Raw genomic sequence first — 17,984 nt, 5'->3', positions numbered from 1 at the left:
GACGTTTTGTTATGGGGATGCTGGGAGAAGAAGTGGGGTGACAGAGGGCTGAGGAAATAGGAGGAAAACAAACTTTCATTTTTTTCATAATATATGAGCGGACCTTTTGTGTCAGCCCCGTGTGGGCAGGTATCTTAATTTTGCTGGCGGAACGAAAGATCAGACGGCCCAGGAGATGGTTGGTTGCAGCTGATGGGTTGCAGTGTGCTTTGTTTATGCAATATGCGGAAGTACTAGATACTCCCTGGTATTTTCCTGGGGATATCTGCACTCTTTATTACGCCACACAGCTTGCAGCCTTAATAACGGCAGAATTGTTTTACCTTTTCCCCCCTTTCTCCACAGTAAACTGCTGAAGATGGCTGCACATCTCCCACTTCCTTTGTCTGTTGCCGCCGTGGTGTTTGCACCAATGCACTTAGACAGAATGCCATACTTTGTAATCATTCCTCTTTTTCTTCACGCGTTATGCTGCATTGTGTAAAGACTTTAGTTTACCAAAGCACCAAGCACACCAGGGAGGGAGTTGAACCAAGGATAATCTGGGACAACATGAAAATATCATAAACATTATCTTCTGTCCGTGGCAGAAGTGAAAACAACGCTTGGCACATGTTGTGAAGGTTGATCCAGTTAGAAAGCATAGGGTTTTGTACCTTACTGTTTAAAAAAAAAAATCCTTGTAGATTTTTCTGAATCTGCCTCTGACAATGATGCTTTATTTTCGTGGTGTTGGAGCAGGGTTTGGGGGTTTTTTTAAAAACACAAATGTGCACTTGTGTGTCCCATATGCTCTTCGGAATGAAGCACCTTTTTACTGTTGGCAAAATCCATAACCGATAGGACAATCCGAAAGTTCTTATTCCGTTAAAGGCAGCTGAAGTTATGTTTTGTCCTTCCTTGGGTCTGTACTAAGCTACAATGCCGATGCTGCTCGACTTGGTGACAAATCAAAAACTATTTCACAGCTTCCATGTTTGTGAGGTTATTGAAAATGGTGGTGGCCCAGTACATCGATTTATATTCAACGTAACATAATTTACTAAGTACCATATTTTTTGCTCTATAAGACTCACTTTTTCCCTCCTAAAAAGTAAGGGGAAATGTGTGTGCGTCTTATGGAGTGAATGCAGGCTGCGCAGCTATCCCAGAAGCCAGAACAGCAAGAGGGGTCTCTGCTTTCGCTGCGCAGCGATCCCTCTTGCTGTTCTGGCTTCTGGGATTCAGAATATTTTTTTTCTTGTTTTCCTCCTCCAACAACTAGGTGCGTCTTGTGGTCTGGTGCATCTTATAGAGCGAAAAATACGGTATATCAGCAGATGTGTATGCTCTTTGTACTGTTACACTGCAGTGTGAAGCTCAGGGCAGATTCTTGGGTGACTTTCTGTACATAGAGATTCATGCTAGTGTACATGGAAACATGTAGACAGTTACACGGATACCTTCTTTAGCAATACTTTGTGTTGGGAATAACACACCCATATGAGCTTCCCAATATGTGCATATGCTCAAGACCAAAATATATATCTGTGCAGCTATTTAAATGTGAGTGTTTTAGTAAGGCACTTCTGGCTTCAGTAATCATCATCACAATCATACGGCTTCCAGCCGAATAAAAACACAGCAAAACATCACACATTAAAATTTCCCGATACAGGACTGCCTTCACAGGTCTTCAGAAAGTTGTTTATATAATTTGACATTGATGGGAGCCACTGCTGAGAAGGCCCTGTGCCTGCTTCCCTGTAACTTCATTTCTCACAGTGAGGGAACCTCCAGAAGGCCCTCGGAGCTGGACCTTAGTTGTCCAGGCTGAACGATGGGGAGTTGGAGACACTCCTTCAGGGCCAAGGCCATTTAGGGCTTTAAAGGTCAGCATCAACACCTTGAATTGTGCTTGGAAGCCAATGTAGACGCTTAGATGACTAGGAGATGCTTCCCACATATATAGGCAGTTTCCTTGAAGGGCAATAAAATCCCGTACCATGTAAGCAATTTCTCTCGTATCAGTCACCCACAATATTAGATTTAATTCTACTGTATTGAGCTTGTTTTCCCTCGTCCATAACAAAAGGCCCCCAGAAAGCAGTCGGCCTGAAATCTGGACAACCTCCAGTGGTTTCATACAGACATTATGAAAACCAAAAGGACCCCTGAGGTACTCAGTGAGATAATGTGTTACTGATAAGTTACTCAACACCATGGCGGTAACAGGAATCACTTGAAGGCAGAACTATACATTGGCACTCCCATCTCAACAAGTAGTCGGTGGATATGAGAAGCAAGTATTTATCTCTATGTACAAAGAAGTTTTAAAAGAATCTGCCTTTGGGCATAACTATTGAGTGGCAAATAACTGATCACATATATAACCATTTATAAAGGAACAGAACGTTTTCTGGTACCTTCTGGTGAAATGTACAGGGCATTAATCCAACAGCAAACGTTGCCCCTGTTGCATTGCACCATCACCTTGGAAAAAAACTGCAGTCATTTTGCAAATGTAGCCACTTACCTGCAAGCATAGTTGGTCGGCCTACCTACTTGTATATCTCGTTATTTATTTCTGGTGCATCCATTGCCTTGAGACCTGAGTGCTGATCTTACACGATGGCTCGCTTCCTCTCCCTTTTGTAATCGGGGAAGAGAGCCATTCCTCTGAACCAAGTTAATAGTGTACACATGTCTGTCTTGCCTTTAACCAGTTTGTACCATTCCTGCCTGAAGTGCCTCAGTTAATTCTGGCTTGTATATATATATATATATATATTAATCATTCAGTTTTCTTGGATGCAAAACCTCTGGATTTAAAAAGAAATTCTTTTAACTGTAGAACTGGTACTGCAAGCCTGCTAACAAGTTTAGTACTTAAAAGCTGTTGTATGAACCATGAAGAGCTTTATAACTAGAACAAGTATTTTAAAACACTTCAGCTAGTTTTGTGGTCTCAGTATCTTTACATAATTTGTATCCTATAAAAATTATATCCTTGCTACTCTTAAGAGATAAGGCCTTCGGGCAAACAGTACTCTTATTTCTTGAGATCTAATTTCCAGGTGATTACATGGAATTTAACTTGGTGTGCAAGTGAGAAAAATTGAGTTGTTGGTGTACTCTGTGTGTGCACCTGTCCCTTGTTAGCTAGATTACTTAATAGGCTGTGCTAGGAGTTAATCCTGATTGCTAAGTAGGGCTTCTTGCTTGCCAGTAGCTGGCAATGTGAAGAGAAGCTACAAGGCCTCCTGTGCCTCTTAATAGCTGTATGCTAGGGAGAATTTTGGCAGAGGTTTTTGCTCTCCTGTCAAAGTACTGCTGCGATAGAAAAGACGCTTGCCAAATGTTCCGTTGTACCAAGGGCACCACAGTGCTCTTCAAAGCCATGTGTTGGCCTGGGTACTTGGAAGCCTGTTGCTTCCAGTCACGACGCTGACAAGAGCTTCTCCTTTATAACAGGTCCAGGTGCTTCTGAATTACCTGGCTTTGCTTCACAACTTTTTATTCTGCAGTTGGGGCAGGGGCAAAGCCACGCCCAGTTCCTAATTAGGTCATAACGGCACTGAACGTAAGTTCGTCTGTGAAATGGGTGAGTTGACTGCTCTTTGAATTAACTTCATATATGCTGTGTGGGTTATACGTAGTTCAGATACGCAAGTCTTTTTAATTACCTTTTCTATGCGAATCAGTACGTTTGTAGTACTAGATTCTGCGGTGTTGCTTTTGCAATTTGGGTCTCTGACGTTGTTTGCCTTTTTTGCACTTGGGACCGTTTTCTCCAACCCATAAATAACACACACGCCCCTTTTTGGCTTTTTTATTTGGAATTGCTGCTCTTCGTGAATTGAAAGACACCCGGTAGCACAAGCCTATCCAAGGAGTTCAGTGTGGTTTACTCCCAGATAAGTCTGCAGGTGTGCATAAGGCATAGCTGTCAACCGTCCCTTATTTGGTGGGAAAGTCCCTTATCCCAGCGCCATGTCCCGCTGCTGTCCCTTATTGATGATGTCCCTTAAATTTCCCGGGTTTCAAAGGAAGTAGCTCCTCTCCCTCCTTCCCTGCCGGCCAGGGAGGAGGGAGGCTCCAACTGGGTTGCTTGGCTGCGTTGCTCACCCAATAAGGAGTCTAAGAACGACTGGGGGGTGGAGCTTGCATGCCTTGTGCCAATCAAATCGGCCGCGTTGCCTGGGGGCTCACCTTTGCTCAGCGCTTCCCAGCAGAGAGGTGACGGTGGTTTTCCTTGCTGCATCCCCTTTGCCGGGTTGCTGCGCTGTGGGATCCACCGCTTGAGGCTTCGTTTGGCTGCTGGTTGACTAAAATCCCTTATTTTGGCTGCTGGTCCCTTATTTTCAAATCTGTAAGTTGACAGCTATGGCATAAGGTTGCTATCCTACGCAGCACTGGGTAGTGAAGGCCTGGACTAGGTGAGTCCTTACGAGGCCACCTAAAGTGGCCCCCCAGTCCCTGTCTTCCTTCCCACTGCAGCACATGGCTGAGAGGAGAGCCTTAAATCTCTGCACCAAGCCCAACACTGATGGGGAATGAGTGTGATTAGTGCCTGCATCTACATTTGTGTTTCTGCTCTCTGTACGTGGCAATGTGTAAGTGCAGAGCATGTACTTTGGCAACAGCCACCGTTGTTGGCGTGTGGCCCTCAAGAGGGTGGGTCCAACCTTAAAGTGGCCCTCGGCCAAAAAAATATCCGCCTCTGCTTATACGAGCTACCCAGGGAGGAAGTCCCATGGAACATCACACACTTCTGAGTAGACATGCATAGTGTTGCACTGTGAAAGGAATACGGAAATTCTGCAGCTGAGTATTTTGTTTAAATGAAAACATCACTGAACTTTAAGCCACATCCAAAGTAGCATGTGTCTGCCATCGCTGCAATTTAAGAAAATGCTCCCCTGAAAACATTTGAATTGCTTTTTATACGTCTTACAGATTCAGAAAGCAGTTTGGGGATTATGAACGATAGCTGCCTAAAGAAGAAGTGGTGGGGGTTTATTCCCCCCTTCCCTTTGAACTTAGGTATGGGAAGTAAAAAGTGGTGGGGATTTTTTTGAGGCCAACCAAGAAGGCCTATCATCCACAACTTTGCATAACTAGTTCATTTGTCCCAAAGAGGTACTTCTTGACTTAGGTTTCTCAGAAAGCAACCCCTTTCCCCCCACCGCTGCATAGCAAACCATTTTTGAAACTTGGGGAGAGGCTTTCAAAAATAAGTTTATGGTGGTTTGAAGCCCTTCTGTTCAAAGGAAGGATGCCTGAGTTCTTAAACATTCCCAGAATAGTTCTTTGGATCCTAGCCTAGGAATCTTTTATTATTATTATTATTATTATTATTATTATTATTATTATTATTGATCAAGTTTGAGAATATTGCTTTGCCATTAGATTATATGCCTCAAAAAATGATTTGTTACCTCCACAAAGAGATGCTATGTATATCTAAGTTCTGATCACAAATTCTGCTCTGGTGCCTGTGAACAAATATCAGAAGTAAATGGAAACCATTTTCTGATGATGAAATCACTTTAAGCAAAGTGATGACTTGCTTGCGCACTTGAACCTCAATGTCATTTTACGATGCAAGCATTTCATAAACTTCACTTCTTAAGATATGGTGTGTGTGCTCTGTACTATTGGTACAACAGTGCTTTGTCTGCTCGCTGCTATATATGTTATGAACAACTTGAGAACTGTTAGCCACTAAGCAGCCTAAAAAGTTCATTTTGTAATTCATTTGTGTTTAATATGATAGATTCTTACTTAGTTTAGTATTAGATTTTTATATTCCTTTTTAGAAAAAAAAATATATAGCTAGATCGCAGCAGGAATTAGCATCCTCTCTAATAACACTATAAAGTTTTCATTTCCTAGAAACTCATGTACTTTACTAAATTACCATCAATTAACATACCTCTGAATATTTTTGCCAATGAACTGTGCTTGATAAATGGATCTGTACTTTTGAAGCAATGTGGCAAGTGGATTCTTTATTCATCTTTACAAGTGCCTGGTATTCTGATACCAGTCTGCATAATAAGGATTTATGATAATTCAGATTATCTACAGGAAAACCTTCCTTATGAAGCATCTTGTTTATATACTTGATATAGAGTTTTACAGAGCACTTGCACGCATATCTGCTTAGAGGGATGCTCCATTAAGTTTAATAGAACTTAACTCACAAGTGAGCGCCTGTAGGATTTCAGTCTTAGCCCAATTTTACCAAAAGTTTAAATTCAAAACGGCAGCACTTTCCATATCCCAAATAATGCAAGTTATATAGGAGCAAATTCTACAGTATTTCAGTAATGTGTGAGGACTATGAAAGCCCACATACCCTGAGTCCCAATCCATAGAACCGACACATTCAGACACACTTTTTAAATAGCGGCTCCCCTTACTGTGCATGACATGCTACTAAAACCAAGTAGCATTTTCATGCAGAACGGGGAGGCATTTATAAAGATGGAAAGTCAGAACTACAGCAGTTGTGTGTGAAGGTCCTGGAGCACACCTTATAAAGCTCTCTCAGTTGTAGCCATTATTCGACCAAAATGAGTTAGCTGTTCATGTATTTAAGCAAGACACAAGGCTTAATTTAAGGATCTCGGCCCAATTCTGTGCATCCCTCTATGTAATACAGGCAAGCGGGTGCCATTACTTGTTGATGTGACACTTGAGGAATTGGCAACCTTGTCTGAAAGAATTGCTTGTTTTAGAATCTCACTAAAATGTCACAGTAGGCCTTTGCAACATGTAATCCACCAGCCAGATATGGCTGCTTTATTAGGAGCTTGCAAAATTTACTGGTTATGACGCCGGCCTTGTGATAGCAAAAAACCGGGGTGGGAGGAAGTAGTAGCAGGAGAAACAACTGACAAGCTGTGGCGTATAGGTCTTTGTTGAGTTTGGACCCGTGTCTTGCTCTTAAACTAACAATGCTGATAAACCTAATGCAATTTGTATGAAGAAATAGCTCCACTTCAGTGTGTGGATTCAGAAGTGAAATATATGAGACTACTGTCCAAAACCCTAAAGAGTGAAACCTGATTTAAATTCCCACTTTTCCAGTCAAGCACCATGCTTTAAATTAACTAATTGCATTTGTAACTATCTGTAGCACTAGACTGAATTGAGCCCAGTGAATGTATCGTGCCACCGTTTGTTAATAGGAAACAGGCACTTCATAAATGCCCTGATGCATTATCAAAGTTGGGTCACCCTGTTTCAACACTTGGTTATGGGCATGGTCACTTCAGTGCACATACGGACCTTGCATGCCCCAAATGTGTTGTTCCTCCAGTGGGTTTTCTGTAGATAGTCAATCCATACATGTATTTCATGGTATGTGCAAATTTGCCCCGTCCCCCCAACATTGAAAACATTGATGGCTAACATAAACAGGAGGTCTGTGTTTATATCTGAAAGGCACAGGTCTCTCGAGGGAAGCAGTTAAACGTCTGAGTCAGTATTGCACAAAAGATGTGTTCCGTTATCACAGTGAGCTATGGTTTATTGTGAAATGAACAAGCCCAGGCAAGTCTTAGGCTCCTATTGCCCTCCTTTAGTGCAGTCACAAGTAGGTGATTGAAAGCTTTCACTTTGTCCAAATCCAACAAACCAGTTAATCTTAACTATGCTTTGTTTGCAAATAAATCAGCACATGGTTTGAAGTTGGCCTGTTTCAAACAAGCCATAGCTTAAGCTCCTCATAGTTTGCTGGGTTCAGATGAGATCGTAAACTGCAGTTTATCAAAAACGAACACAAAGTCTTCCTCAGCTGCACCAGAAGGGGAAAAGAGCACAGAAGCCCACGGCTAATTATTTCTATACTGTCTTTCAATCAATAATAAAACAGTTAAAGTGCCAATACAAAAAGAAAAGTGTAAAACAGGACTAAAATTGCATCTTAAAAGTTCTGAAAGTAAGAAGGCCTTTGCTTGTTGCCAAATGGACAATTAAGTAGGTGAACCTCTGAGGAGATCATCCCATAAACAGGGGAACCTCACTGAGATTGCCCACCTCAGATGGCATGGCTAACATTGTTGCCACGATTGTTGCCAAATACTGCTTTAAAATCTTATGTTTAACCTTTCAAGTTCTTTACAAACTTTGTTAACAGCTGTGTTCTGGGGGAAAAGTGGGGTGTATTTTTAAAACCCTCTTATTGCAAAGAGTTCCTAAAGTTTAAATGCATTTGTGTTGGATTCTTCTTCATCTGTTTGCTTCCAACATTTCTTTAAAAAACTAAGCTTATTTATTCTCTTCAGTTGTCTCCTTTCTCTATAAAAACAATCCCTTTCAGTGTTTCAAGGACATTTAAGCATTTTTTAAAAAGTAGATACTTACTAAAGATGCGTGTGTTCATTCTTATATCTGAAATAATTAAAAGAAATGAATGGAACAACAAAAAAAACAAACACTTTTGCCAAACTATCATATCATTCCATTTTATTAACTTGATCATTTTCAATACAAGAATGAATTAAAGATGTATGGTTATTTAGTGGAGTATCCAGGAAAGAGTTGTGGAAGAGATGATCTTGAAACATTTTGATGATAATTTCAGTTTTAAAAAGCTGACGTGATTCCTTTCAAAATTATTTTCCCATACAATTTAAAGACAATCATTGGCTTGGAAGCAGCAATGTTCTTGTGTGACCAATGGTGTCTTCTACTTGTGTAAGAGCCAAGCTCCATTCCACACCTCCAAAATGTAGGATTTGAAACTTGTGGGGATATCAAAGCAGTGTAATTTTTCAAATTTATATTGGGAGTGGGAGAGTTGGTATGAATGTTGATGGAACTGGGCATAGGCATGATCAGTTTGACTGATGTGCGCATGACTCTGTTGATGAACCTACATGAAATGGTAATGAACACCTTTTGCACTAGTGGAAAACTGCACATGCGCTTTGACACTGATTTTGGGAGTGAACCGTTCATGTGTTCCATAACAGGCTTACTTCTACTGTATACATAAACATTCATTTTTTAAGATGTGCATACAAAATTTTGTACAATCTGTTACAACAAAACATTCATGCTCTCTTCGTACTGTATAGTGATACTTGTCATAAATTATACTGTTTTTATTTGAAAAGTGTCATTCAACTGACCATATGCTGTTGTCTGAATATTATTAACAGTATTTCTACTTTGCTCAAGTGCTTTTGGGTGTCATAATGTACATTTTTTGCCTTCAGTCTTTGCTCAGGTACTTTGTGTTGGAACATTTGGGTGCTTTTCTTTTTATCATATGTGGTATTTTGTGTCATGAGGAAATAAAATACCGAAACGGAAAGAAGTGTGTTAACAGCATTGTTAAGCTATTTTATTTATAAGTTTCTATAGCACACCATAAACAAAGCATCTAGTTGGTGAACATGGCACATTCATAAAGCAGCATACAAATATTTAATCAGCATTTAGACAGTATTACACAGTAACAGATAATTGAGCCATGCAATACGATTGCATCTTACGTGTGTAACTTGCACAGTCTCAGCCATACATAGTTGAAGGCCGCTGGTTAAAATCTGACAAGCTAAATGCAAGCGAGGCAAGGAGCTTTAAAGCTCTTTCTGTGCTGGGCAAACCTAGAGCAAAAATAGCTTTCAAGCTTTCTGCTTTGCTTGTGGGAGAACAAAGCCCTGTTGGTGTGCAGGCTTAGTTCCAGTTCACCCCTGCCAAAAAGTAACTACCGTATTTTTCGCTCTATAAGACACACCAGACCACAAGACGCACCTAGTTTTTGGAGGAGGAAAACAAGAAAAAAAATATTCTGAATCTCAGAAGCCAGAACAGCAAGAGGGATCCCTGCGCAGTGAAAGCAGCAATCCCTCTTGCTGTTCTGGCTTCTGGGATAGCTGCGCAGCCTGCATTCACTCCATAAGATGCACACACATTTCCCCTTACTTTTTAGGAGGGAAAAAGTGAGTCTTATAGAGCAAAAAATACGGTAATTCCATTCCAGTTCAATTCACAATTCATTAATGTGGTCCTCCACATTTTTTCACTGCCTTCAGCATGTTACAAGCTGCTCTGCTAAACTATAAAATATCAAGACAACCATGGGTTGGCAAACTAAGGCCCAGATCCGTTCCAATAGCCGCCTAAATTCGGCCTACGGGAGGTCCGGGAATCAGCGTGGATCTGATCGTTTGGGCTGCACCAGCACGCGCGTTCTTTCCCTCGTGGCGCTGGCACCTCCCTCCTGGCTTCTCCCCACCCTGCGGAGGAAGGGGGCTGGGCTTTGATTGGTGCCAGCAAATACAATATGTGCAGTGGGCATAGGAATTCATTCATTTCCCCCCTTCAAAATATAGTCCGCCCCCCCCAAAAGGTCTGAGGGACAGTGAACTGGCCCCCTGCTGAAAACGTTTGAGGATCCCTGAAGAAGATGGAGAAAACATCATTGCACACTTAGGGTGCTATTCACCTAATGAACTTCGTCAGCAGGTGTCCTAGGCAAGGATTTCTGCTTGTGCAGTGAGGCTCACTTCCCCACCTCCCAACTCCTGTGCACCCTTTAAAGGTAAAGGGACCCCTGACCGTTAGGTCCAGTTGTGGCCGACTCTGGGGTTGCGGCACTCATCTTGCTTTATTGGCCGAGGGAGCCGGCGTACAGCTTCCGGGTCATGTGGCCAGCATGACTAAGCCGCTTCTGGCGAACCAGAACAGCGCACAGAAATGCCGTTTACCTTCCCACCGGAGCGGTACCTATTTATCTACTTGCACTTTGATGTGCTTTCGAACTGCTAGGTTGGCAGGAGAGGGACCGAGCAACAGGAGCTCACCTCGTCGCGGGGATTCGAACCGCCAACCTTTTGATCAGCAAGTCCTAGGCTCTGTGGTTTAACCCACAGCGCCACCCGCGTCCCTTTACGCCCCCTGAAATTGGTTCCAGGAAGTCAGGAGAACCCCCAGAAGCAAGTGGAAATCTTTGAACAGACAAAACATTTGTAATAGTGTGACATTGAATTCCAGTGTAAACAGTGTGAACAATTGTTTTATTTATTTTACTCAACAATCTTTAAGCTTAAACATCATCATTCAGATAGGTAAAAATGGTAAATGCAGTAGCAACAATCAAACACAAGAGTTGATGAAACCCCTTTATATATATATATTCAAACTGAGTTTATTTAAAAATTGCCCAAAGTTCCACTGCAAAAGGAACTTCATTTACAATCAGTTCACCTTGACAACTATCAAGTGTGATTCAGAGATTTTGGAAATAATTCTGAAGACCACATCAATTACCATTTCTACTTGGAGTCTACTATCCTGCAGAAAACTCATTCAAATATGCTTTTACATCTTCAGCTTTCTCATTCAAACCTCTGAAATTAAAATGTTCCTTATTCACCGCCCCCCAAACACCTCTGTATGATTGTATAATAAATCTCATCCTTCTTTCTGTTGACAATTACCTTGCTCAAAAATTGTGAAAGCCATATTTATGTTTTCTGTCTTCTACTGCTTTTTCAGTTACATTTTCTTTTTTTTTTAAAAAAAAATTATCCATATTTATTCTCAGACTATAAATTGATTCTCCGATATTGTCAGTCTGTACCCCGTCTGTTTTCTGCCGCCTTAATCGCTGTGACTATATCTTGCTTTAAAAAATAATTTTCAAAACTCTGAAATTCCCAAGAAATTAATTTCCTCGTATTTTCGCTAGTGTTAATCTGTTTCCATATCTCCTGTTACTTTTCAAATATGTCGTCTTGCCATCTTTATTTTTCCGGGGGAAACAAATCTGTTGTGTTGTTGCTTTCTCCTTCTACTCATTCCTTGCAGCATTCAAGCAGAAAACAGCAAATGTTATCTGTCCCCTTTCTTTCCCTTCTCACACAGGAATGGTGGGGATGATAGCGTTAATCAGCAAGGCAAGCAATGAAAATAAGGGGCAGGAGAAAACCCACACAGTGTCCTGGTTTACTCTTCTCAGCTCTGTGTGTCCCAGTCTCCTCCAGCCATTTCTTGAGGGCCACCTTCTGGTGGTCTGGACAGAAGCAGTAAAATGTGTCCCCCTTTCCCAGAGGGATGGTGGGATTACATTTACCCAGCCAGCAAGGTGATGAAAAATGCTGCCAGGAAGCCACATTGGAGCTGATGGGGCGGAAGGCAAGGAGCCTGACAGTAGGTGGCGCCAGAGCCAACGAAAGGCAGAGCCAGCTGATTCTAGTTTTGTCTCCATCCTCCACTACACGAAGTCCTACAGTGGCAACACAAAGGAGAGGTAAGCTTGACAGGAAGTACCATCATTGGATTAAATGTACACAAGAAGACAGGCAGGTGGCTGCTGGCTAAGGTTGAGATTAGTTGGACAGTTCTTGCCCTAATAGACCAGCCATCTCTGGGCCCCAACTGAGCATAAATGATGGATATCTGCCCCTCTTCGCTCCAGAGGGATGGTGGGGCTACCTGGATCTAGCAAGCAAGGGATGCTTTTTGTTCTTGCCCCTATGCACATCAGGCTTTTTCCAGAAAGCAACTCTGAACATGACCCAGGAGGAGGAAGCAGCAGCAGCAGCATCCAATATGCTAAAAGGTAAAGGGACCCCTGACTGTTAGGTCCAGTCATGGCCGACTCTGGGGTTGCGGCGCTCATCTCGCTTTATTGGCCGAGGGAGCCGGCGTACAGCTTCCGGGTCATGTGGTCAGCATGACTAAGCCGCTTCTGGCAAACCAGAGCAGCGCACGGAAACGCCGTTTACCTTCCCGCCATACTTGCACTATGACATGCTTTCGAACTGCTAGGTTGGCAGGAGCAGGGACCGAGCAACGGGAGCTCACCTAGTCACAGGGATTCGAACTGCCGATCTTCTGATCGGCAAGTCCTAGGCTCTGTGGTTTAACCCACAGAATGCCCATCCTAGAGACTGGAGGTTTGGACACCTCCCACAGAAGGGATGAAACACTCGCAAGCCAAAAGATGGGAGAGAAAAGTCTCACCTCTTCCCAAAAGGAAGCTGTTCCATCTGTCCAGAGGGAAGAAAATCCATCTCCGTGGAGAATAGGGGAAATGTTTTTTTTCTTTTAAGCGAGCTCTGGAGATCCTGTGAAACCCAAAAGCTCTGGCCCCACATAGCCACCTGGAGAAAACATAAGGAAGAAAGGGAGGGAGGGAGGGAGAAAGGAAGAGGGGAGGGGGACAGAAAGTGGAGAGATGTGGGCGGTTGTTTTACAACTGTACGTAATCATCAAGATCCTCCATCAGCACGTCACCTGAGTGGAAACGAAAAGAAGGCAGATTGAATTATACCAGCTTCATTTGACTTAGGAAAATGTTTGGGAGGGGTCCGTATAGATCATCAACATCACCCCACCCCTTCAAGGAGATCACAAACGGTAAATTAGGTGGAGAGAGAATGATTGGCCCAAGGTCACCCACAGACTTGACTGGAGGTTTGAACCCGGCTCTCCTTGGTTCTAGTCCAAACCTCTAACCAGTTGGCCACTGTCGATTGGTGCTAAAATGTGGGCGCATCGGTTATGGGTTGATGTTAGCAGGCATGCATTTTTATGCACACTTTACCTGAGTGCATACCTTTTTGTACACATTGCGTGGTGTGATAGGAATTTTGAGGTCTTAGATATATGGTAATGTTCATAACCGCACATACATAGATCAGCACAGGAAGACCGACCTGAAGCCATTTTGATTCCTAAACTGAGCAAATGTTTTCTTTGCAAGGTCAAAGTGGAAAAGCCTCCCCATTGTCTTCTCCTTCACAAATCCTGTCTTAAGGGTATGTCTGTGTTTGAATAGGGTGTGAGCCTGTGACATGGCCCAGGAACTAAGTATTTATCATTACAAAAGATTGGCCAGGCTCCCCAGGCAATCCAATCAAGTAACCTGCCAAACAGGAGATAAACAAGGACAGGAGAAAAACAACATTCAAATTTCTGTTTAGACCGCCTTTTCTGTGATGTATGTATGATGTTTCTGGGGGTGGTCTTGATCTACAGGGTGGCAATTTCAAAAGTCTTTATAAGGCCTTGCAGCCGTTTTTCTGGGTTCCTCCTCTCTCCTGCGGGTGAGGGGAGCACCCTGTTGCAACAGTTCAATAAAGATCAAGCTTACTAGCTGCTTTGCTTCTCAATATTCTCTGGCTGGCCTCTGTTATTCTCTCCTACCAATAGGGAACCTATGTAAGGACTCTATATGGGCTCTTGGATACCCCATAAGGGAAAAGGGCAGTTTTTATTTACAACAGTGGCTAGAAAATGGCACTGCAAAGTTTGGAGAAACTGAATTTCAACTGTTTTGAAAAGTGAATTAGATAGATTCGCCTTTAATTGCACACCAAATCTAATTCCTCCCCTATCCGGCTCACACACAATACAACAATAAATTTAGGCAATTTGTGTCTTAAGAGACTGGTTGAAGCTGTGGATAGTGGTCTTTTATAAGTAGATAATTACAGCTTGTAATTATTCCATATGTTTGGTAGTGTTCCCCGTAACTGGAAATAGACATTACCTTTGCTTGCAGAGAGGCTTTGTACCGCCACAGGCAACTCATTGCAAACTCGAAATTTGTGGAGCTGATGCCATATTTTTTTCTTTACTTGTTTTTCCTGGAGAGATTGAGGGGTGAGGGGAATCCGAAAACAGTCAGAAGTCTTTTTTTTTTCATCCTGAAAGAAGACTGGTCCTTTATAATGTACTTTTTCACAGAAAGCTTAATTTAGTAACTCACCTCCACATCCATTAGTTCTTCTGCATTCCCAAGGATAGAATAAACAAGGAGGATCCCTGCTTCACTGACCCTCCGGTCCGGACTATAAATAGCTAACAAAGCTGTTCTTAGAAAGGATCTTCTTTGTTGTTCATTGAAGAACGTCCCAAACACCTAAAAGCAAAGAAGCCAAAATGAAGCAATCTTTGAATTGCTGCATGTTCATTGAATGATCCCTGCTTCTTCTTTCCCTCTCTCTATTATCACAACTTTGACATCCTTGAGATAGGATATTGTCTCGTCTGCCCATGATACTGTCAAGGACTGCATTGCAATCATATCTCCCAATGTGTCTCTTCACACAATTCTGCCAACAACCCCTTAAGCTGATCCTGGTGTTTCCTGGAGGCAGAGAAGGGTAAAAGAAAGCAACCCACATTTCTCAGGTGGAGCAAGAAATCTATCAAACACGTGAGTGGTTTCGTATTGAAAGGGGCTTCTAGCATCGAAGGGACACCTTTACCTCTCCAACTTTCATCATGTTTATGTAAGAGAGCATCTTCTTCTCTTCTTGGTACCTCCTGCACCAGAGTTCTTTGGCATTATTCATCCGTATCCCTGACAGTAAGACACCAGGAGTTAAAAGCTTTGTCATTCCATACTTAAAGGTTTGGGGCAGGAATGGGAAACCTGTGGTCCTTCAAGTATTGTGGTTTTTTTTAAAAATAGAATTTTTATTAGGTTTTTTTTTTAACATATCATTTTCAAGAGTAATTAAACATACTTTTACATATTATTCAAATTTTTGACTTCCATCAATCCTGTCTGAAAATTTTCCAATCTAATCTCTCAGTATGCATTTCTTATCTTCCCTATTACATTTCAAACTCATAACCAATATCTCTATCTTTTTCTACTTTGTAACACATCGTATAGTTCTCCTTACAAAACTTCTTGTCGTCCTACTAGCGTAATTTGTTGATTACAGTTGCTCCTCAAATAATTCATATACTTCTTCCAATCTTCTGTAAATCTCTGGTCCTGCAGGTTTCGAATCCTTCCTGTCATTTTGTCCAATTCTGCATAGTCCATTAATTTTGTCGTCTTCAAGTATTGTTGAGCTACATGTTGCGACTGACCACTGCGCATGCTGGCTGGGGTTCCCGGGGATAGGACTCTTAACAATATCTGGAAGAGCCACAGGCTCCCCATTTCTGGGTTTAGGGCTTTTCAGACATAATTTATTCTGATGGCTTTGGAAACATTTTTTAGACTGGTGAGATTATATGTTAACATCCAGCTGGTTCCTTAACATTCTATTTTTTATTGCATTGCATTTTTATGAGCAGTAGTCAACAAAGTTGTCCCATTAGAACAAGGATGTCTTGTTGTGCAACAGGATTTCCTCCTCTCTCTCTTTTTCCTGTACACCCCTTGTGCCCTCCCCAATCTCCTCTGGAGCATTAGGGATGTCCCCAGAAACAGATTTAGGGGGCACACGGGTAGAGGAGAAGGTGCGGGAGTCCTGTAAAGCAGGCAGAAGACTGTGCCAGAGCACAACGACGTACTTTGATGGATACCTGTTCTTACAATTTGTTCACCACCTTGGGTGCATTTGGTCAAGATTATAAATATTTAAATGAACGAATGAAAACGAATTTAGGCCTTTCTGTTCCCTTTGGGTGATACAGTGGTGCCACGCAAGACGAAATTAATTCGTTCCGCGAGTCTTTTCGTCTTGCGATGTTTTTCGTCTTGCGAAGCACGGTCCGTCGCAACTGCACCTCTTCAAGCGGCTTTAAGAGAAAACGAAACAAACTCGCAAGACGTTTTCGTGTTGCGAAGCAAGCCCATAGGGGAAATCGTCCTGCGAAGCAATGCAAAAAACGAAAAACCCTTTCGTCTTGCGCATTTTCGTCTTGCGAGGCATTCGTCTTGCGAGGCACCACTGTATTCTATAACTTTTAAAATGAAGATCCACCTCGAGAGTTCCCTCCTAGGGAATTTCTCTGGCAACCTCCCGTCTCATTTTGGTATCAGCCTCTGAGGCAAGACTCAAGAAATGAAGGTCAAATTCTGGCTTATATGGAGGAATGTCAAATGCTCTTGCATGCTGATCTCCTACCAGCTTTGCTCAAAGGGTGGGCTCTTTTACTGGGAAAGGGGAGAGTATAGCATTGTGAAATACTACTGAACAAGACAACAGCTTCTTTCTTCCCCACTGAGTCAACTTTGCGGGAAATGCACCATTACCAGAGAGTCAACATGAGACTCAACTGATATTAATGGGAAAACACACTATGAACTGAGACTAGAGGTTCTAATCATATTTCGCTAGCGCGTAAAACTAAGGTCTTTAATGTATTCCATCATATTTAAGAATGGAACTGTTGTTGCAACTTTTCCAGCTTACTTGCCTTTCTGGTGCAGGAGCAGCTCGTAGAGACGGAAGATACTCTCCCTGGCATGTCGGCTGACTGCTGCTTGGGGGTCCCCAATACAAATTGCCAGCTCTGCCACATGGTGCCCCAGTTCTGGGAGTTTGCAAGTAGCCTAGCAAGAAGGAAAACCAGAGAGATTTCCCCCCCCCCCAGTTCTCTGTCAGATCCTCTCTATCTTTAATGTGTACGCCTCACCTCAAAATCTAAGCGCTTCTCAGAAACTCTTAAAATAATACTTTGCATCTCCAAAATGGGCAGACTAGGTCATAGCTGTCAACTTACAGATTTGACAGTAAGGGACCAGCAGCCTCAAAAATAAGGGATCAGCAGCCAAAATAAGGGATTTTCAGAGCACAGGTATGTTCAACTTCTGAGCCCCTCCGAGCCAAAGGCAGAAAGCCCAGCCAGCAGCCAAACAAAGCCTCAAGCAGTGGTTCCCACAGCGCAGCAACCCAGCAAAGGGGATGCAGCAAGGAAAACCACCGTTGCCTCTCCACTGGGAAGCGCTGAGCAAAGGCGAGTCCCCAAGCAACACGGCCGATTTGATCAGCACAAGGCATGCAAGCTCCACCCCCCAGTCGTTCTTAGACTCCTTATTGGGTGAGCAACGCAGCCAAGCAACACAGTTGGTGCCTCCCTGGCTGGCAGGGAGGGAGGTAGAGGAGCTGCTTCCTTTGAAACCCGGGAAATTTAAGGGACATCATCAATAAGGGACAGCAGCGGGACATGGCGCTGGGATAAGGGACTTTCCTGCCAAATAAGGGATGGTTGACAGCTATGGACTAGGTTAGACAGATACTTCCAGAGAACATAGCCTCCTCTCTGTCCTTTGGATGGGAGAAGAT

At 42.7% G+C, this 17,984-nt stretch overlaps 2 protein-coding genes across 6 annotated transcripts in view; one reads left to right on the top strand and one right to left on the bottom strand.

Moving 5' to 3' along the window:
• PGAP1 (post-GPI attachment to proteins inositol deacylase 1) overlaps positions 1 to 9,322 on the top strand; it is a 59,387-nt gene extending 50,065 nt beyond the window's left edge. For both annotated transcript variants that reach the window (XM_083628048.1, XM_083628049.1), the window contains exon 27: positions 346 to 9,322. In XM_083628048.1, the coding sequence (XP_083484174.1) occupies positions 346 to 484 (139 nt within the window). In that variant the 3' untranslated portion in view covers positions 485 to 9,322. The remainder of the gene's footprint in view (positions 1 to 345) is intronic.
• LOC310770126 (maestro heat-like repeat-containing protein family member 7) overlaps positions 9,315 to 17,984 on the bottom strand; it is a 21,954-nt gene continuing 13,284 nt past the window's right edge. Inside the window, exons 9-14 of one of the 4 annotated variants that reach the window (XM_083630475.1) lie at positions 17,116 to 17,251; positions 15,222 to 15,316; positions 14,720 to 14,872; positions 14,501 to 14,597; positions 12,970 to 13,242; positions 9,315 to 12,229 (exon numbers count right to left, since the gene is read on the bottom strand). In XM_083630475.1, coding sequence (XP_083486601.1) covers positions 13,199 to 13,242; positions 14,501 to 14,597; positions 14,720 to 14,872; positions 15,222 to 15,316; positions 17,116 to 17,251 — 525 coding nt within the window. In that variant the 3' untranslated portion in view covers positions 9,315 to 12,229; positions 12,970 to 13,198. Of the gene's footprint in view, positions 12,230 to 12,969; positions 13,243 to 14,500; positions 14,658 to 14,719; positions 14,873 to 15,221; positions 15,317 to 17,115; positions 17,252 to 17,984 lie in introns of all 4 variants that reach the window. The other 3 variants (XM_083630474.1, XM_083630476.1, XM_083630477.1) reach the window with 3 other exon arrangements.

This window comes from Podarcis filfolensis, assembly GCF_964270895.1.
Source record: "Podarcis filfolensis genome assembly, chromosome: 1".
In the NCBI taxonomy this organism is placed as follows: domain Eukaryota; kingdom Metazoa; phylum Chordata; class Lepidosauria; order Squamata; family Lacertidae; genus Podarcis; species Podarcis filfolensis.
The sequence above is the reverse complement of the archived record's forward strand: the minus strand, read 5'-3'. Positions and strand labels throughout refer to the sequence as shown.